General features: G+C 42.2%; 1 protein-coding gene across 3 annotated transcripts in view; it reads right to left on the bottom strand.

The window, feature by feature from the left end:
- The window catches only part of TMEM87B (transmembrane protein 87B), a 48,683-nt gene that overhangs the window by 16,751 nt on the left and 10,705 nt on the right, over window positions 1–21,227 (bottom strand). For 2 of the 3 annotated variants that reach the window (XM_058683291.1, XM_058683292.1), the window contains exons 4-11: window positions 19,547–19,684; window positions 18,298–18,351; window positions 16,386–16,476; window positions 14,934–14,995; window positions 14,515–14,698; window positions 10,001–10,100; window positions 5,817–5,910; window positions 4,112–4,182 (exon numbers count right to left, since the gene is read on the bottom strand). In XM_058683291.1, coding sequence (XP_058539274.1) covers window positions 4,112–4,182; window positions 5,817–5,910; window positions 10,001–10,100; window positions 14,515–14,698; window positions 14,934–14,995; window positions 16,386–16,476; window positions 18,298–18,351; window positions 19,547–19,684 — 794 coding nt within the window. Of the gene's footprint in view, window positions 1–144; window positions 217–4,111; window positions 4,183–5,816; window positions 5,911–10,000; window positions 10,101–14,514; window positions 14,699–14,933; window positions 14,996–16,385; window positions 16,477–18,297; window positions 18,352–19,546; window positions 19,685–21,227 lie in introns of all 3 variants that reach the window. The other variant, XM_058683290.1, reaches the window with a different exon arrangement.

Raw genomic sequence — 21,227 nt, 5'->3', positions numbered from 1 at the left:
CTTACCAAGACACTGTTAAATTTCGGCAAAGCTTAAATCATTTCTCCCAGTAAAGGAAAGTGGTTACGAAAGCAAACAGGCCCGGTTATCGTGGAGTTAGAAGCAACGGGAAGGCGGACGTGCTCTGCGGTAGGAAAAGGATATCCACCAGCACAAGCCAGAGTCAAGGAGAGAGAGAGGGAGGCTGGCCAGAAGCACAAGATCAGAGTCATTTGCCTGCAGCAAAACAGCACAAAATTAAAACAAGCATAAAAAAAACAGGAAGAGGGCTTCAAGAGAAAAGCTATGGCTTTCAATTTTTCAAGCTATTTTACTTTAGAATCAGATTCTTAGGGGATAGCTACGGTAAGTTCATCAAAGCACAGGAAACGGGGTCATTATGCAAGCACTCAATTCTGTGATGTATGTAGATCTGCTTCTTTTGCCTGCCATTTGTAATCATTTAGGAAATCTGCTCTCCTGGGACGCTGGGGTGGCTTAGTGGGTTAACAGTGGGACTTCGGCTCAGGTCACGATATCACAGTTCATGAGTTCAAGCCCCACTTCAGGCTCTGTGCTGACAGCTCAGAGACTGGGGCCTGCTTCAGATTCTGTGTCTCCTCCTCTCTCTGTCCCACCTCCACTTGTGCTCTCTCAAAAATGAATAAACATTAAAAAAATTTTTTTTAATGAAATCTATTCTCTGTCAGTACAGAAAATGCAGATTTTTCACTTCAGTCAAGAAAACTGCCAAATAGCCATCTAAAAGCAAATAGGAAATTCAGGTTCAAGCTGAAATGGATACTAAGTGTCCTTTCTCTCACCATGAAACACTAACCAAGATAATTTTAATTTCTGAATTTCTTCATGACTTTTATCACAAACATCTTTATTAAAAATATTAATCATTAAGCAAACTAAGTCTTTGCCTTGTTTTCCTTATCTCCCCACTCCAATTTGGCTCATTATGTGTTGGAAATGGACCAAAGCCAATGCTGTCCATAAAGGTGATAAATTACCCTCATTCACATCCAGATGGAATTTGGTCGTTAGAACTGCTTGTCTTTGGAATTTTCTGCCAAGTTGCATTAGTGTTTTTCCTAGTGAACTACTTTGTGGATGGTTGGTTAAGAACAAGAAATCTTTGAAATACATATCTTGTAAATTACCAGGAAAAAAGATAATACAGATTTTTTAAAATGCAGCATCCACAGCTCAATTAATTGAAGAGCATACTCCTTAACTAATGAAAGGCTCCAAGCGTATCCAATTTTGGAGACAAGACAATTCCAAATTCAGCAGACATCTGAAGCTCACTTTCTAAATGCACAAATGACAGAATAGAAGATCTGAGACCAAAAGCTAGGTTCATCTTCACTGCAATTCTGCCGATCCCAGTGCCAGGTATGTCTACACTGCCCATCCCTGTCCTCAAGTCAGGTGAGCATCCCAACAAGCAATGCGGATGCAGTGTAGCCGAGAAGGAAGCACAGCCCTTGGGGAAGAGTACTTATAGTTAGGGCACTGTTCCTGGGCAGGACTGAGCAAGGTGTTTCACCTTCTTAATAGCTGAATGTCGTTAAATGTGTTTTCATGTGGAAAACATGAAAATGACACTACAGTAAGATTTATAGCATTCTCTGAAAAGGTAACTATAAAATTTAACTATAAATTCTTTCAACAAACTTGGATTCCAAACTAGTAGCTTTGAACAGAAGTACAGCAGATTTTTAAGCAAGTTCGGTGAGAACTCTTTAAATCAGGTATTATTTCTTAACTAGACACCCTTTAGACACTAGAGGATCCATGGATATAATTTAGGTTTTTAAATGCCCTAACGCAGGCAAAACATCCATGGAGTGTATGAACCTTGTGACAAGAGGCTTGACAGCTTTCATTCAATTTTCAAAGGCCTCTCTGATCCCGGCACCCAAAGGAGGCTGAGACCCGCTGCTTTAGAGCGTAAGGAGAGTACAGTCAAAGGTTTTTTTTGTTTTGTTTTGTTTTGTTTTTAACTTGGAAGCATACTAAAAATTCGCAAACAGGGAGTTTAAGGGGCAGACAGACTGGATTGAGAAGAAAACACCCATGGGGGACTCAGAAAAGGCGGTTAGCAGCACTATGCATGTTTGCCCGTCTACAGAAAGGGGGGAATCTCTGCAGAGGAGGAACACAGGCAAACTCAAGCCCTCTGGCCTTCCTGTGAGAGACAAACATGAGAAAATGGAAAGAAATTACAAGGAAATGAAATAACATTTAACATGAAAAGGTAAAAAAGACAAGTATTGAAGACAGTGGAAACACAAAAACAAAACTTGGTAAAAACAAAATCCATCTATAGAAAAGAGCTTCATAGAGGATATAAATGCAGAAGAAACATAAGGGTCATATTCTGGGATACGCATAGCACTGCCCTCTGCTCTGCCCAGCTCACGCTTTCTTTAGGATTCCTCCTATTTCCAAGAATGTGTAGTAGAGGGCTCTGCTTCGGAGTTAAAGAGAATGGAATTTCCCAGACTCGACTGGAGTCACTGAAGCAGTGAGGAGGGTTCTCCAGGATGGCTCCCCTTGCCACTAAAAAGTTCTCCTGCTGCTACAGTGTAGCTTCTGCCCCATCGGCTTCACTGAACCTGCTCTCCTGCTGTCCCGCTGTGACCTCTGGAATGACCTAAGCCAGGTACACCTTGGCAGCTCATCTCTCTGTAGTACTGGCCACTGTGGACCACCCTACCTTACCCAAGCTCGCCCAGTCTTCACCCCAGGACAATTTCTGGGTTCCTCTGCCTCCTTCCATGCTGGTGTTCCATGCACGTTTCCACTCCACTAGGCGCCCTCCTGGTCCTCTCCTCTCTCACTCGTCTACGTGTTCTTGGGTCGCTTCTGCAGGCTACAACCTTGTCTCATGTGAAGATGACTTCCAACTTTCATCACCAGTTCCAATTCCTCTGACAAACCCAGGCTGGGCTTTCCAACTCTCTACTTAACATGAATGGGCCAAGTCAGTTCAAACTTCACCAAGATGGTCCCTTCCCTAGGTTCACGGCCGTGGGGTGGCAAAACTGCCCTAGCCACTCAAATGAGATATGCAAGACTTCTCTTGACCTCTCGCCCTTCTTTTCCCACCCATTCCTACTCAGTCTGTTATCTGGAGTCTCCTTCCCATTCCCTTTGCCCTGTTTCTAACCCTTACCATCTTTTTGTTGGACCGCTACAAACGACTCTTTACTAGACTTCCTGTCTCAATACTCTAGACCCTCCTTTTTCAGGTCACTTTTTTTTTTTTTTTTTTTAAATTTTTAAAGATTTTGTTTTTAAGTAATCTCTACACCCAACACGGGGCTCAAACTCACCACCCCAAGATCAAGAGTCTCACATTCTTCCAACTGAGCCAGCCAGGTGTCTCTTCCGGGTCACTTTTAAATATTATTTTCGAGTTCTTTCTAATACAGATTTCATCATGGTATTTGCCGGCACAGCTTTGATTCCTGTCTCCTCTCGCCTGAAGAAGGAACCTTAGACTCTTGAGCACGTCATTCTACCTTTCCCTCTGGCCCCACCTTCCACGATTCTCCCACACATGTATACCTTATAGGCAAGCTACTCTGGGACATTCTACCACGGTCCCTGTATTTTCACGCTTCCAACTATTTATTCCCCTCAATATTCCCAGAATGCGTTTTCCCCACTTCTTTTCCTGGTTAGCCTCTATCTGTTCTCCCAGTCTCAATTTAATGTCACCATCTCTGTGAAGTCTTTCTTGAGTTTTGCACTAGAATTGCTTTCTCTCTTCTCTATTTGCATAGCACCTCTTTACAATGGCAATTACTATTACTCTATTGTTCCTAGTTATGTATTTTTCTTCCCTACCAGAGTAACACAGGAACAATACCTTTTTCTTCTGTCTCCTCAGTATGGGGCACATATTGAGCACTTAAGTTTGCTGAACTAATAGAAAAAGAAAGATATTGTTTGTTTGGGGAATTGTTACTTTTTCACCTTCAACTAAATTCCTGTATTGAGGTTAAAAATAACAATGCATAACTATAGTTCCTTCTATTATAACGGAACAGTACTAAAAGTAATTTGATTTTAATGACACAACAAACTACTTTAGGACATAGTAAAGGATATGAACCATACAAAAATGGAGTCAATAACTGCCAAAATAATGTCACCAAAAATGACAGCTAAATGGTTAGAACCCTGGAAGATAAAAACAGGGGGGGAAATCTGAATGTAAAAGTTTCATTCCATTATAGAAATTATTATGTGATGAAGAAAAACAATTTAGCTCATTTCATCATTTTACAAAAGCCACAGAAAAATTTTATTCCTAACAAAATTGTGTCTATGCACTTGGAAATTTTTGTTTTGGCAGCAACAGGTGTTAGTTTGCCATCCACCTATTCAAAGATAATGTAAAACTGTACTATGCAATGGCAAATAAAACATATCATGTCTCCAGCTCCACTGAGATAAACCATTTCAATCTCTCCCCTCTCCACACCAACCTACAGCCAGGGCTACTAATGAAATGGGACTCCTGATCTTTCTTACTATCTGTGAAGGGACATGAAAAAAAAAACCAAAACAACAAAACAAAACAAAGAAAAGGAACTGTGGAAGAGTAAAAATAAACCATAGATTAGACACTTTCATCACAAGTTGACAGAAAATCATATTAAAAAGTTATATCTAAGATGTTGTCTACGTAAAACCTTAAAGAAAAACAATGTTTATACTATGTCTACATGCGTGATATTTATCTTTTCTCTTTCTAGCAAAGGCTAGCTCCTGTAAATTATATATATAAATGCACAGTACTTCACTATTATGTAAAAGTAAAAATAAATGTATCTTTCAGAGAATCAGAGATGAAAAGAGCAAGTGTGTCTAATACAGAACGCAGATGTTTCAAAGATAATAGAAGAATGAGGCTTTTAACATTACTGGACAAATGTCCTGCTGTAAGGCTCAGATCAAAATATGTGAAGCAAACTTACGTGGCAACATAAGATCATTCACTCTGTGCCCAGTGATCTGATTCACACATCCAATCCAAAAGACATTCTGGGTAAAAATTACTAGGTTCTTTGAATCGAGTAAACCATAATAAGCTGCTTAGTCACTCAGTCGTCAACCATATTATTAAGGAAAACCGAGAGCCAGAAATCGAGGGGTCTTCCCAGATGTAAATGTTCTGCCTCTTCTTAGAGAGTAAAGCATTGCCGCCCACATCGCCTGAGTCATTTCCCCCTGGACACTGCCTTCTTGTGGGTCTTCCAAGAGTGGAGACTGTTGAATCCCCAAACACTGACTCCACAAGAGTCAGAGAACAGTTATAACCAGATGAAACTCAAGCATGATGAGATGTAATATCAGCATGTGTGAAGGGTACGGTTAATTCTGTTCACTTCCACATGTTTAAAACCAAGGGTTAAGGAAGAAATGAATGTGTTCAGACTGCATGATAACAAAGACAAATGTTCTGTATAAAGAATAACCACGAATGTTTTTGGGATGGAACATTCTGGAGATGTCATTCTGGGATGACATCAAATGGTGCCTTCATAATCGATCATATTTTCCTTCATAATTGATCATATTATCCTTTATAATTGATATTTTCCTTCATAATAGATCATATTTTAAGAAGTTCTTTTACTACATTCAGGAAGTTATTTAAAAAGGGAAATATTCCATGGGGGAAAAAAGCTCAAATTGGGCCTTTTTCATACATTTCCTATCTTTAAAAATTCATCTCAGGAGATATAAAGCTAAATCATATTTCACAGCAACAATAAAAAGGGATAGAAGTGGAATTATGTAGTTTTTACCCCAATAACTCTCATCACGCCTTCAATAGCTGCGAAGATAAAGTAAAGAATCCCCAGTCCAACCACCCGGTGCATGACTGTTCCTAAACGAGGCCTGGAATGAAGAAGAGGAAAAAGAAAAAAAAAAAAAAAAAAAAAAAAAAAAAAGGAAAAGCATGGGTAAGTAAAATGCATCCGAATACAATAACTGGCCCAATTTTCCAATATGAGAGAAGTCATTATCTAATCAAATCAGCCTGCCCTGCCCCTGCCTCTGCTCAGTTTTAGGAAACAGTGTATTTCCCAGGAGGGAACAAGGCAGAAACAGCCTCAGAAAAAATGGGTCTCCTCCAGGACTTGAAGCTGTACAGATGCCCATGGAGCAACATGCTGAGGCCACACAGGTGCCAGAGGATTCTGCTGCTGAAATGCAAGCCCCCCAAGGAACAGAGTGCAGGTGCTCACTCCACAGAGCGGAACAGTTAGATTGGTGACGCCTAGGAGGGTCCGGGCCTACTTGTGTCACTGACAGAAACAGTAACTTAATTCTTTCATTAACATCAATTAAAAACTGTTCTGGGATACATTTTATTAGGGATAATCCACTAGTTTTCTGACTCGGGTAGAAAAAGAACAGGAGTATGAGGAGATCGAAGTCTACCCCCTTTCTTCACTCAGTGGCCCAAACAAGAGTGCTAAGACATTTCAGTGTCCATTCTTTACATGGAAAAGAACTAAAATAACGTTTTTGATTCTCTAAAGATATAGATGACTTGGGAAAATGTAAAGACAGTGATTTTTGCTATGAGTAATTTGAAAACAGAACTGAAACTTCATGAAATTTGCAAATCGTATCGCACAGACATTTTAGCTCAAAAACACTCTTACTGGAGTAATTAGAAGAAGAAAAAAACCCCCTGATTTTGGAAAAATACTTCATGTAGTCACTTTAAGATAAAATCCAACTGAAAATTAAACTAATATCCATAGCTTATATTTAAGACTGTATCTAATTTAGTTCATCAAAATTCTGACTCCTTACAGCCAGCTAACTGGAACCCTCCAACAGCCAGAAGTACGAGTGCTCTGAAGTGCATAACTAGAAAAGGGAGGCACAAGATTCCACATGAGGATTCTGTGTTCTGACTACTATACAGGGCCAAAAACAAAGAAACAAACAACCCCTCCCCCCCCCCAAAAAAAAAACCCCAAAAAGCATTTGAGAAGGAATCTCAATAAATACCCAATGGAAAAAAGGTGTCTTGGCCAAAACCTTGCTAACTACAACAATCTCAAGCTCCCAAGCATATGTGTGTACATTCAGTGTGTATTTGTCGAGTGCCTACTGTGTGCCAGGGACTACACTGGGCCTTAAGAAAACAGCAGGACACCTGCAGGCAAAGCTCCTACTCTATGTAAGTCACATTCAAGTGGGGGGACGAGACAATAAATCCTAACATTTGTGTCAACTGGAGCTATAAATGGGGTGAGGGTCAGAGTGATGGAGGGTTTGCACATCGGGAATCCTGACAGTGCCAGCCTCTCTGGGAGAGGACGGTGAGCAGAAAAAAGACAGTGAGGAAGCAAACCACGCCTGGGGTCGCAGGCAAGATGCTTATGGACAGAGGCCTTTACTGCACTGTGAGGAAGTGTCTGCTGCATTTAAGGAAGAGCAATCAGCAAGAAAACCTGCAGGATGGAGCAGAGTGTTCAAAAGGGAGAGTGGCAGGTGCGGTCGGCCATGTGAAAAAACAAAAAGGGAATGGGTTTTTTTGAGTGAGATGAGCAGAAGAGTAATGAGATAGGAGTTACATTTAAAAAGGATCATCTTAAAAAAAAATAAAAAATAAAATAAAATAAAAATAAAAAGGATCATCTTGGGGCACGTGGGCGGCTCCGTCGGTTAAGCGTCCGACTCTTGATTTCCACTCAGGTCACGATCTCACAGTTCATGAGTTCAAGGCCTGTGTCGGGCTCTGCGCTGACAGCCTGGAGCCGGCTTAGGATTCTCTCTCCCTCTCTCTCTGCCACTCCCCCGCTTGCTCTCTATCTCTCTCTCCAAATAAATAAAAATAAACTTTAAAAGGATCATCTTGGCCTCTGCTGTGTCTGAAAAGACTAACAGGAGACCAGGGCAGATGCTGGGAAACCAGTTAGGAGGGTACTGAAGTTATCTAGGGAGAGAAGATGGTGGTCAGGCCCAGGGTGGTAGCTGTGGAAGGGAGGGGTAGGTTCACTCTGGATGTGTCCTGACATTAGAGCCAAAAAACTAGATGAGTGCGCCCCAGGGTTAGGAGTCGCGTGAGCAGAGGTCTGGGGTGCTTCAATGCTGGAGCTCAGGATGACAAAGAGGGCCCAGCAGGGGAGGCTAGGAAGGAGCAGCCAGGGCCCCTGCACAAAGGCTGAGCAAGGCCATGTGGTTTTGGCAACCAGAGGTCAAGGTAATTGACAAGAGCAGTCTCAAGGGAGGAATGGAAGGAAAACTTCCTTGGGTGCGATCAGGAGAAACTGAGGACGTTGGAGTGGCAAGTACAGAGCATGCATCTGAGAAATAATGCTGCACAGGGGCGAGGGAATGAAGGAGCAGCAGAGGACAGTGCCGGCTGGGACCAAGCGAGGGTTGCTCCTGAAGATGACAGAAATAACAGCATGCTGATGGCAGTGACCCACCAGAGGAACACTGATGAGACCGGAGCAAACAGAAGCAGCTGCTGGAACAGCTTCTTTAGCAGATGACAGGCAACAGGATCCGGAGCCCAGGAGGAGGGAAAGGACTAAACCATGTACCTTTCCTTCAAGAGGAGGAGAACGCTGCGCATGGTTCAGATATGGGAGGAATGGTACAGATTTGGGGGCAGGAAGGGATTGGAATTCCCTTCTGATGGCTTCTATTTCCTCAATGAGAAGAGAACCAAGATCAGGTAAGACAGATACGAGTAGGGGAGAGAACAGTCATAACAGTCTTCTACACAGTGGGAAAGGGGCCAGAGACTGGCAAGGGGATCTAGAAGAACTACCAGGGACACTAAGAACGCACTTAAAAGTTCCGGGTCATGAAGCGACACGAGCCTGCAGTATGGTCGGGTGTTCTTCTCAGGCAGATTCTGCTTCTGCAGTAGGAGCCTGAAGCAGATGGAAAGCTGGATTTGTCAAGGGAGGCTGGCCAAGAGAAAGGCGGAGGGCTTCAGGTGCACATGGCGTGGCTGTGGGCATGGGCGTATGTTCAGCACCCTGAAGGATCAATGGAAGGTAGCAGGATCAAAAGGCCAGAGGCTATACTAAGGTCAAAGAATGAAGTGGGCTGATGTGTTAGGAAAAGTAAACAGGAAACAGAGAAGGTGACAGTGGAAAAGTGGATTGCTTAAATTTGCAGTCGTAAAGAGGGTACAGTTATACATAACAATAAAGTCTAGAAAATAGCAGTGGGAATCAGTAACTGAGGTGAGGGGACAGGTAACACAGTGCAGGTGAGGGGGTGAGTTCAGGTTACTTACAGGATCGCCCACAAAGAAACTGAAATCACTGGGAATTCTGACACACGCAGTGTTGAGAAAGTCAGGGAGCAAGTACTCCATGAGTTAAGGGATGAAGGGAGAAGTCTGGAACTTAAAAGGTAACTGTAGTAAGAAGATATAGCAGGTGATCCAGGCTAAAAGCTTGAGCTTCTGGGAATTAGAGAGTTTTTAAAAAGGCGATAAGGATAAAGAGGACAAGCTGTTCCATGTTCGTTCGCAGTGACTCACAGGCATGGGAGAGAAAAGATCGGCAGCCTGAGGGGGCCTGGAAGAAGTAGGGTCCTCAGTGGACAGCCAGGTTTCAGTCCGAAATCCTGCTGACCTGGTGCTTAATCCTCTCTCTCTTTTACAATATTTGAGTGCAATCGTAAAAGCAGAACCATGTGTCTAGGAAATAGAAAATGGTTTAAACTTTAAGAATCGTTAAAAATTTTCCATTATCCTTAAAGTTGATTACTTCTTCATCTAACTATAAAAAGCCACACTGGACTTCAAATTCAAGATCTTTATTTGAGGACAGTGTCAAGTGGCCAGTACATGGAGGACCCGTGAAAACACGTCCTCGCTGGTATTTCCCCACGGGGCTTGCATCACAGTACTAAGAAGTGTCCAGTTTCACAGAGCTCATAATGTAGGGGAAGGAGTCACAAGACTGGAAGCTCGGTATCTTTCCAACACGCCAATACTTACTTCACAATGCCGTAGCCCAAGCTCACAATGATCACAAGGAGGCGAGCCAATGTCCTCTTAACCGCAGATATCAACTCCGCAAATATCAGTAAACCTTGGGCTGAGGGGAAGAAAGAAAAGAATTCATTCTGTGTACATCTAGAGGCCTGCCACCAAGATTCTAAAGATGTACTGTGTATTAAGTACATTCTGACTCCAGACGAATTAGCCTTATTTGCTTTAAAGGTCATCTAATCCAACTGATGTTTGAAAACCTCAGTCTTGTATCAATCTAAAATCTCTCCCAGCTTCCCTCTGTTCTTGTTCTTCCCCTTGAGGTTATAAAGAACTTTCTGTCTTGCAAATATTTGAAAACCATAAGGTCCTCTAGAATTTTCTTTTCTCCAGGATGCCTTCATCATTTATTTATTTATGTTCCTACTGTGTGGCTACAATAGGAAAAGAGACACCATGATCCCTGCCCTCATGAAGCTGCTACTCTGGTGAGGACAAGCAAATACACAGAACTCAGTGTGGTGAGTGCTAGAGGCAACACAGCATCTCCCAGGACTATGAAGAAGACAACTGAATCCACACTTGAGGGAGGTGCAAGTGGGTTCAGAAAAGCTTTTCAGAGGAAGCAACATCTAAGTCAGGATTTGAAGGCCTAGTAAAAGTTAAATATTTGGGGGGAATAAGAGAAAAGCAAAATAAATGGCACATGAAAAGGCATGGAGGAGAAAGATGAAAAGTAAAACACTTTGCAAGAAATCAAAGTCCAGTGTATCTGTAGCAGAGAGTGTAATGGGGGATATCAAAAAAAGAGGCTGGTGATAGAGGCAGGGACAATCACGCAGGGTGGTTAGGCCATGTTATGAATCTGGATTTTATGTGAAGGGCAGTGGGAAGTCAATGACTGTAAACAAGGGAGTAAAAAAGGAATTGGTAAACTATAGCCCACAGGTCAAATGTGGCCCTACATCTGTCTTTGTAAATAAAGCTTCATTGGAAGAGAGCCACGCCCATTTGTTCACGTGTTGACTGTGGCTGCTTTTGTGCTATAATGGCAGAGTTGAGTAGTAGCAACAGAGACCATATGGCCTGTAAAGCCAAAAATATTTACCATATGGTCTTTGCACAAGAAGTTTGCTGACTCTTGGAATAAAACTGACAGCTTGATTTTATCAAGATTGGTCTACTTAATGGCTTGGAGAGGAACGAGACTACCAGCAAGGAAAATGCTCAGGAAGTCATTCCAGAAATCCAGGTAAGAGACGATAAGAGCACAGTGCTGGCAGGGAAGATGGAGAGAACCAGAAAGATATACAGAAACAAGTAGTGAATCCACCTAATTAGTCTTGTTTTCAGCTCACAATTTTCCAACTTGTCCACAAGAAATCACAAGAGACCTCATCAAATGTCTTGTAGACAGATGTGGAACTAGAGGGAGAGGAAGAGGGTGGCAAAAAGGATGGCACCAAGGTCAACCGGCAGGGCCATCCACCGACAGGAATACCTGCAGGAGCATTAGGTTGGGACTAAAGTGAGTCAAAAGTACAAGGGTGGGAAAGGTGAGTTTCTTTTATGCCCTACAGAGATGAATGTAAGGCATTCAGAAGATGTTTGGCAGGTGACCAGTTACTAGGTCTGCAGCTCAGGACAGACATCTGGCCAGGAAGTTGAGCTTTAAGAAGAAAACAATGGATGAACTCCCTAAGAGCGGATGCAGAATGTGAAGAGGTTTAGGATAACAAATGTTTAAGGGTAGCGTGTTTTCAAATCCCTTCGTGAGCTGCTCAGTCTGGACTATTTCCCTCTTGGAACAAAGTGAATACAACCTTCCTGGCAGGTGGAACTTCTCAATGTCTTGACTGCTAGCCCTCCTGCTGTAACGTAACGCCGTAGGAGCTAGTGGGAGGCACAACTGCCTATAACTGTCTATGTTAAGCTGATTCATCAGCTTCAACCTTTAAATCCTTTAGAAAAGTTTCCCATTTATATTTTTTCAATTTATACTTGAACCCCAAGTTCAAGGTCTTACCTATTAGGTTTTACCTTTCCATTTGGGATACCAAATCTGTCTGCACCCCTTCAAGTACCTTCACGTGAGAAGGGTCCATCTAAAATTATTCTCTATACCCCCAGTATGAACAACTCCACCAGCCTCACATCATCCACAGCATTTTAGTGAATGCTCTCTACATATGCACAGGCCTGCAATAAATGTCAGGTATAACATTTAGGATAAACCAGCCACAAGGTCTAAAACCTGTGAGACAGGTGTCATTCAAAGCCCCCTTCTAACCCAGTGGTTCTCAATCCCAGATGCATACTAGAATCATATGGGAAGCCTCTCAACAGAACCAATTCTTAGGCCTACTTCAACCAGAATCTCTGGCACTGGTATTGCTTGAAAGTTCTTCAAGGGACACTCATGTGCAGCCAGGGATGAGAACCACTGCTCCGGTGCTGTCCAACAGAAGTTTCCAGGATGATGGAGATGTTCTACATCCACGCTGTCCAATACAGTAATCAGTGGTCACATGTGGCTACTGAGCATGTGAAATGCCGCTAGTACAACTGAGGAAATAAACTGCTAACTTCACTTAATTTAAACAGCCAGATGTGGTTTATGGCCACCACACTGGACGACACAGCTCTATACTGACAAGACTGATGGGTGCTTATGTGCACGGGCTCTTTAGATACGGCTGCACAGCCAGTTCTCAGTGCACATTTCTCCATCTTGTCCACAAGAAATCAAAGTTGTCAAATACCTTGAAGAAGTCCAGGTATACTAAGTTTAGAAGCACAAAAGAAGTCAATCTGATATGACCTATTCTTAAGGTCCCCGTGTTGGGTCCTAACAATCACCGTTTCCTGTCCCTGCAGGATCAGTGCTAAGCAAGACAGCCTGGGTTACAGAATTCCCACTTGGGAAAATCAGAAAGAGCAACAGCCATGTCGTCTGACACCTGTCCCTCTCACAGGACTCCTCAAAGACGCTGACAGCAGCCTGGGGCTTCTCTCCCAAGCCCTTCTCATGTCATCTCAGACACAGGGCTTGAAGTCCGTGAGGATGGCAAGAGCTTCTGCGGCTCCCCACTGAAGTTCAAGCCACCCTCAACGCTCCCTAGACAAGAGAGGATCACCACTCAGAGCAAAGGAGCTGAACTGCCTTATTTCACATTCAAGAATGCTTTACTCTCCAGCCAGGAGCAGCAGCCTCACCCCTCCTTCATTATTTTATTTAGAGCACACACGTGCACGCATGCGCGTGCGCGCACACACGCGCACACACACACACACCACTAAAACCTCTTATAGAATAATAATACCTCTAATGTGCCTCCTTGAATGTTTGTCTTTTCTTTCTTCTTTTGTACCTACCCTTTTATTTTGGGAAATTACAAACATTCCCCAACACAGAAAAAGCAGTATAGTGAACTCCCATGTGCCCAATACTCAGCTTCAATAATTATCAACATTAGGGCAAATCTGTTTCATCCACATTCCAACTCACTCTTCTTTTTTTTTGGAGTATTATAAAAATAAATAGCCGACATAATCACACCCTATAAAAATCTGCACAAAGATCATTTTAGCTGATCACTCAGAACTGATCACTCCTGAGTGCTTTCATCCCTTTGGAGCTACCTCCCTTTTCAAAGGCCGGGTGATGCGATTGTACCTTTACCTCTCTGGCCTTTTTGCATTCCACCTTCTAGAAACCTGGGGCACACATCTGAGGATGCCCGCCTTCCTGCCCTTTCTGATTCACACACTTCCCTGTGTAAACCTCGAGGGGCCTCCAGTGGTCACATGAAGTTCTGTGTGAGAACAAAGAGACAGAGAGAACACAAGAAGGCTGAAGGCACATCCATCCCAGAACTACTGATTTTACTGCGTGGGGTCAGATTTTCCTTCTTTTCTTTTGTGGAGGAGAAAGGAGAAGGAAGAGTATGGGAAAATGACAGAGAAATATGTTAAAAGGATCAGTAGCACCTAAAGTGCCCCCCTCTGGAACTTTTATTGATCTAATCCAATCACTGAAGTGGGAGTTTTCTTTTCCCCAGGAAGAAAGTGAGGGAAAGAAGGGAAATGGAAAATGAGGACAATACAGACACTAGCCTAGATCAGAGTCCTACTCTCACGTTCTCATCTTGGCTCTTGTCGTCTTCATCTATAACGCAACTGTTCCCAAATCACTGTACAAAGGAGGCCTCCCGCAGCTCTGCTCACAAATGCTAGGGGCCTCTTGGATCATATAGTATTTTTTTTTTAATTTTTTTTTTTTAATGTTTATTTATTTTTGAGACAGAGAGAGACAGAGCATGAACGGGGGAAGGTCAGAGAGAGGGAGACACAGAATCCGAAACAGGCTCCAGGCTCCGAGCTGTCAGCACAGAGCCCAACGCGGGGCTCGAACTCACGGACTGCGAGATCGTGACCTGAGCCGAAGTCGGCCGCTCAACCGACTGAGCCACCCAGGCGCCCCAGATCATATAGTATTTATGGAGAGAGTCACAGCTTACTTGATAGCCCAGTGCTGCTGATGTTTTGATATTCAGTATAAAAAACTGCTTTTTCAAGCATTCCCAGGAAAATAACAGCTGCAATCCAGAACTGAATTCTTAATATATCTTTCCAATAACAGGCAGACCACATCAGCCATAGTACGCCATATAAAATATAAACGATACACATCACCATGTAAAACTGTAGGAAGAAGAGCAATTTTAGTCAGTTACGGCTTGTGATCACTTGAAAATGGACATTTCTTCATTCAACTATCCAGTCTTTTATTTTCCTGTCACTCTAGCCAAAAACAGAGGGTATACCAAAGTATTAGCTACTAAGGGATACCACCACTGAGCTCTTTAAGTTGTTAGATTTTCCAATTAGGATATAAAATTCATTTTTAAAAAAGGAAAAAATGATGAGAAATACTCACAATCATTAGTGGCCAATCTGACGCAGAAATATATCCATGAGGCCCGATCATAGAAAGAGAAACTGGTGAAGATGGGGATAAAGACATCAAAGAATTAAATTACCAATCAGTCTTTTCTTATATTTTTAAATGTAAGCTCATTTCCCAGAAGGTTCCAAGAACACACACCAAGCCGACAAATCTGCATTTTTACCTAAGACACACAATGTATTGGCTAATTACCAGTCATTAACATGTAATCTTACCAAGATACCTTTACTTGTATACATGCTGTTGTAAAAGCTGGGCCAAATCTGACCTTATGCAGACAGTAAAGCAGTACCGGCCTTAGGTTGGCCCCATGTTGAGTCGCTGACCTCACTGAGGACTTTGTCTTCCTTACTGTAACTTGGGATAAATTACTGAATTCAAGCATCTAGTTTGGGTCATTGTCCAAGGTGACAATAATAAACAGAGTGCCAAATAAAGTACAAGACTTGCAGAGCTCAGTAACTGCTTCTGTTACTAACTAGTAGGGCCTTGAAACTGCCTGCTGCTATCAGGGGAAAAGACGCAATACCTGGGAAGGCGGGGGTTGTGGGGGGACACACAAGTCCAGGTGGCAGCTCTGTTATTTGGCTCTTATCTGGCCCACTATGTCATCTGTGGGGGGAAGCCCCACGGCCCACTCGTCCAGAGCAGCCACCTCCACCAGCTTCCCCTGCAGTACACCAGTTCTGTGCCTCCTCTGAAGCAACGCCCATGTCCCCTCAGTACTTTCTGCCTCCCTGCTGGACTGGGCAATTCTCAAAGGCAAAGCCTGGCTTCACACCTGTGTCCCCAGTGGGTGAATCAGAGCAGGATCCTCACATGCTGTTTGGCTACCACTGGTCCAACAGACGCTACTCTGCAAAACGACAGCCGAAGCAATTCTACGATCTGTGAAAGCATTCACTCCCTTGAAGATTGCTTATTGTAAGCCCACTCTTGCGTTGGGGGGTGGGGAGTGGGCAGAGCTCACAGACCACAGAAGCTATCATTGCCAGACAGGCTACTTCTACTCCTAAGCTACAGACAGATGCTTTAAAATGAGAATTTTAAACGCCTGGTGATGGCCATTTTCCTGACCTAGAATATAATCTACTTCAAATACAATTAAAATGTTGCCTACCCATCTCTATATTAGAAATTTTTTTTTAACCTGAAAGGATAAAGAATTTTATTATATCCCACTGGAGTTTGAAATTTTAAAAATTTATCTTAATTTTAAATTTCCAATCCATTAAAACATATAATAGTAAGATAAGCAGAAAGTTTTAAGTCCCCCAGATAAACAGGTCATTTGTTTTTGTGATTCACAGAGATTTGTTTTTCAATGATGTATTTTAACCAAAAAATGTAGATTTGGGTCAATGACAAAAACACAGAATACAGTAAAAGCAGACAGCAAACATGCATGCAGTTTAAATATACCATTCAAATTCCATCTTGCATCTGTTTTGTCCGTTTTCACAGAAACAATAAATATATGAAACCCATCTCTCTGTGTTCTGGCTATCACATCCTGAAACAGGAAAAAAATATATATCCTTTATGTTGTTTTAAAAAATTGCTATAGAAAATATAAACAATTGTTCACCACATTTTAAAACAACTTTTAGGGGCACCTGGGTGGCGCAGTCGGTTGGGCGTCCGACTTCAGCCAGGTCGCGATCTCGCGGTCCGTGGGTTCGAGCCCCGCGTCAGGCTCTGGGTTGATGGCTCGGAGCCTGGAGCCTGTTTCCGATTCTGTGTCTCCCTCTCTCTCTGCCCCTCCCCTGTTCATGCTCTGTCTCTCTCTGTCCCAAAAATAAATAAATGTTGAAAAAAAAATAATAAATAAATAAAACAACTTTTAGTAACTGAATTGGGTTACTTTTCAGTTTCAAATTTTTTTTTTAGTTTATTTATTTTGAGAGAGAGAGAGAAAATGAGCAGGGGAGGTGCAGAGGGGGGCAGGTAGAGAGAGAATCCTAAGCAGGCTCCTTGCTGTCAGCACAGAGCCCAACATGGGGCTCAAACTCACAAACCATGAGATCATGACCTGGGCCAAAAACCAAGAGTCGGTTGCTTAACTGACTGAGCTGCCCAGGTGCCCCACTTTTCAGTCTTTTGAAACAATGAAAAAAAATGGTAGGTAGTGTAGGGACAGTGGACACTGGAAGGATTTCCCTCATTGTTTTCTCACCATGGGCCTCTCAGAACCAAAGCAATGGAAGAGGAAAAAGCTTTTTCTACTCTTCAATTTTTCTACTTTCAGTATTTCTAAAGAATTTCCCCTGAATGTTACCATTCTATGTTTTACTTAATATTACCATTCAAATGTTTTTTCCTAATATTACCCTTCCCACATTTTATCCTAATATCAAGCATTCAGTTTTTAATTTTTATTACATTTATTTATTTTTGAGAGACAGAGTGCAAGTGGGGGAGGGTCAGAGAGACAGAGAGACACAGAATCCAAAGCAGGCTCCAGACTGAGCCATCAGCACAGAGCCTGATGCGGGGCTTGAACTCACGAACCGTGAGATCGTGACCTGAGCTGAAGTCGGAGGCTCAACTGACTGAGCCACCCAGATGCCCCTCAAGCATTCAGTTTTTAAATGGGTGTGGTTTTGAACTGAACTGGGGGAGTTAGAAGTCAGATAACATTGTTAGAGAGACTGCACAGATTTGGTACATAGGTTCAATTACTTATTAAGATCTATGTTACTAGCAGTCCTGCCGGGAAAGGACACTGCTCATTGTAATGCCTGTGAACGCCACAATGCCCCCACATAACTGAATCAAACTTTTCACATACATCCTTCCAGAAGACTTCCTATCTTTCCCTTTCATTTCCTACTCCTCCACCTGAGACACAGCCTGTGCAAAGCTGGAAACACGAAGGATGACAAGATAAAAGCAAAGTAAGCTCTCCTAAACCTGTCTTCAGTCCCTACACACAGCTGCTTCCAACCCTCCCCACCTCTTGGTCTTGTGACTTTCAGAATTCCCCCAAATACCAAATTCTCTCCTCCCCGGTGCTACACGCATGGACTCTATCTATTTATTTCCATCCTCAATGATGATCCAGACCAGCCCATTGCTATGCTAGGCATTTGAAAAAAGGCTACAAAGAAGTTAACCTTAAGTTACAACCTAAAAGGAATTTTTAAACAAAGACAGAAACAAATACATACAAAATTCATATAGATACACACAAAAATATACTATTTGATATAACGCTTCTTTTTTCTTCCCCACTTCTAATAACCCTACTGTATATCACTGTCCAAGTATCTATTCTTTTCAGGCTTACTAGAACTTGTATACATTTGATTTAAAGACAAATAAAATGACTTACTGTTGATCCTTCCTGGTTGGAAACATTTCTGATATTTGTAATTAGTTCCTTATTCTGGAAAAACAAATAACATAATTCCATTTTATATTGCTGCATTTCTATGGGGGAAAAGCTGTCTTAACAATCAAGAAAAAAATATGTTATGAGAAAAGTAAAGATTTGAAAGCTAAACACCAGAGAACACATCTCTTTGTAGCCCAAACATGAGTAACAAAATCCTGCTTTTGAAAAAAATTTAAAAAAAAGTTTTTTTAATCTATTTATTTTTGAGAGACAGAGAGTCAGATGCAAGTGGGGGAGGAACAGAGGGAGAGGGAGACACAGAATCTGAAACAGACTCCAGGCTCTGAACTGTCAGCACAGAGCCCAACATGGGGCTCAAAACTCATGAACCTCAAGTTCATGACCTGAGCTGAAGTCAGACGCTCAACTGACTGAGCCACCCAGGCGCCCCATTGAAAAATTATTTTTTAAATCAAGATAGTGGCTACCTTTGGTGGGGAAGGTATTAGGAACTAAAAGGGGGGTCTAGGTGCTAAAATATTCTGTACTTGATCTGGGCCTATACTGGTGTGTTCAGGTTCTGAAAATTCATCAAGCCATCCACTTCTGATATGTACACTTTACATTTATCACACCTCAATACAAATTTTAAGAACCCTTTACAATTTTTACCAAAGATATATTTTCATTTCAGAATTTACAGAACAAAAATAAGATAAAATGACCCACAGCCTCACAACTCATGGATGAGTGCTATCAACATTTTGGGATCTAATATTCCAGACAGGGAGGGAAGTAAGTGCATAAGGGAGGGGACAGTGTTCAAGTAGGTTAAGTGTGATAAGTCAAGAAGGCTGGCAGACCTTTGGTAAGACTAAGAGACCACCAGATCTCACATGGAGGTCACTGGAAACCTTGACTAGCTGTTCTGATGGAGTAACGGGGGCAAAGGTAGGACTGGAGTGGAAACGAGAGAGTGACAGATGAACTGACAACAGATCAGGATAGGAAGACAAAAGGGTTCTTTTTCAAGAGTGTTGCTGCAAAGGGGTACAAAGAAATGGAACAACGGTGCCAGTATCTTACTTATTACCTACTACCACACATTCAAAAGAACTTAACCTAAACATAACTAATTAAGCACCTTTCTTTTATCAAAATGTTGACAGAATAGAAAGGAAGTTACTACTTGTATTCAGTGGGAGTACAGTAAATTCTACTTTGACATGACAACACATATACTCACATTCAATGAGGGAAACACCTGTAAGTCACTGTTGCAATTTACGTTTTCATATTTTGTTGTCCAACATTCAACGTTCTTGAAATAATGACCACAAAAGTCTTCATCAACGCTGGGTTCATGTTTTTGTGATAGCTCCTCCTACTCAAGGCAAAATTCTGGGTTATAATTTGTTTCCATGCTTCTTACTCGGGAAGATAAGTAAAACTTGACATCTAAATGATATCAAAGATTTATTCAGTTTGGAGCACTTAAAAACATGCAGAACAAAATACTGAAAAGAAAAACATTTTTAAGTGTTTTTTTAATGTTTATTTTTGAGAGAGAGAGAGAGATGGGGGAGGGTGGGGGAGGGGCAGAGAGCAAGGGAGACATAGAATCTGAAACAGGCTCCAGGCTCGGAGCTGTCAGCACAGAGTCCCACGAGAGGCTCAAACTCACGAACTGTGAGATCATGACCTGAGCTGAGGTCAGACGCTTAACCGACTGTGCCACTTAGGCGTCCCAAGAAAAATGTTTTAAATATAATTTTAAGTATGATGAAGTTACCATGACATGTTAGCCATTCCAATATGCTCAGATACAGTAACACATAATGCAAGCATAATCTTACAGGAAGAAAGGTGATACGGTATTATCGCAGGAGATGGTTCACGGAGAAATAAAAAATATTTTGTCCTGAGGCTACTTTCATTTTATCCCATGTATAAAAAGATTTTACAAAGAAAAGCAGCATTTAACAATAAGGAAAGATAGGGGCGCCTGGGTGGCTCAGGTCATGATCTCGCGGTCCGTGAGTTCGAGCCCCGCGTCGGGCTCTGGGCTGATGGCTCAGAGCCTGGAGCCTGCTTCCGATTCTGTGTCTCCCTCTCTCTCTGCCCCTCCCCCATCCATGCTCTGTCTCTCTCTGTCTCAAAAATAAATAAACGTTAAAAAAAAAAAATTAACAATAAGGAAAGATAAACCAAAGACAGATGAATAAAACCAGGCTCCTAATGGCAGCTTCTAGTCATCAATAAAACGTTAAGGTGGCTTCAACTGGCCAGTAGGAAACAGTTTGAGCCAAATAAATACAAAATAGTAACAGATTATAACCCATCTAACAAAGTAAAATTCAATGAGTCCATGCTGATGACTGCTCAGGTGACTGACTGACAGGCAAGACAAGAGGAAAAGAACAGGCTCATCTTCATGGAAGAATGTTAACAAAGCAGAAGGAAATATGGAATTAGAAAATCACCACTAGGGGCGCCTGGGTGGCTCAGTCGGTTAAGCATCCGACTTCAGCCCAGGTCACGATCTCGCGGTCCGTGAGTTCAAGCCCCGCGTCAGGCTCTGGGCTGATGGCTCAGAGCCTGGAGCCTGCTTCCGATTCTGTGTCTCCCTCTCTCTCTGCCCCTCCCCCGTTCATGCTCTGTCTCTCTCTGTCCCAAAAATAAATAAATGTAAAAAAAAAAAAAAAAAATTAAAAAAAAAAAAAAAGAGAAAATCACCACCAAGCAATTATCAGAGCAATAGCTGATTCATCAGGCAAGAGTCAAAGGATGTTCAGACAAGAACTGATGAAAAATCAGGATATTGACACACAAGTACAAAAGTACTTCTTCACAAGTTATTGTTAACAACAAAGAGAACAGTCGTAACTCTACAGTGGAGAAACCTGGCATAAATGTCCTTAACCAAC

Source organism: Neofelis nebulosa, chromosome 9, assembly GCF_028018385.1.
Source record: "Neofelis nebulosa isolate mNeoNeb1 chromosome 9, mNeoNeb1.pri, whole genome shotgun sequence".
Taxonomy (NCBI): domain Eukaryota; kingdom Metazoa; phylum Chordata; class Mammalia; order Carnivora; family Felidae; genus Neofelis; species Neofelis nebulosa.
This window is presented reverse-complemented; position numbering and strand designations above follow the sequence as displayed.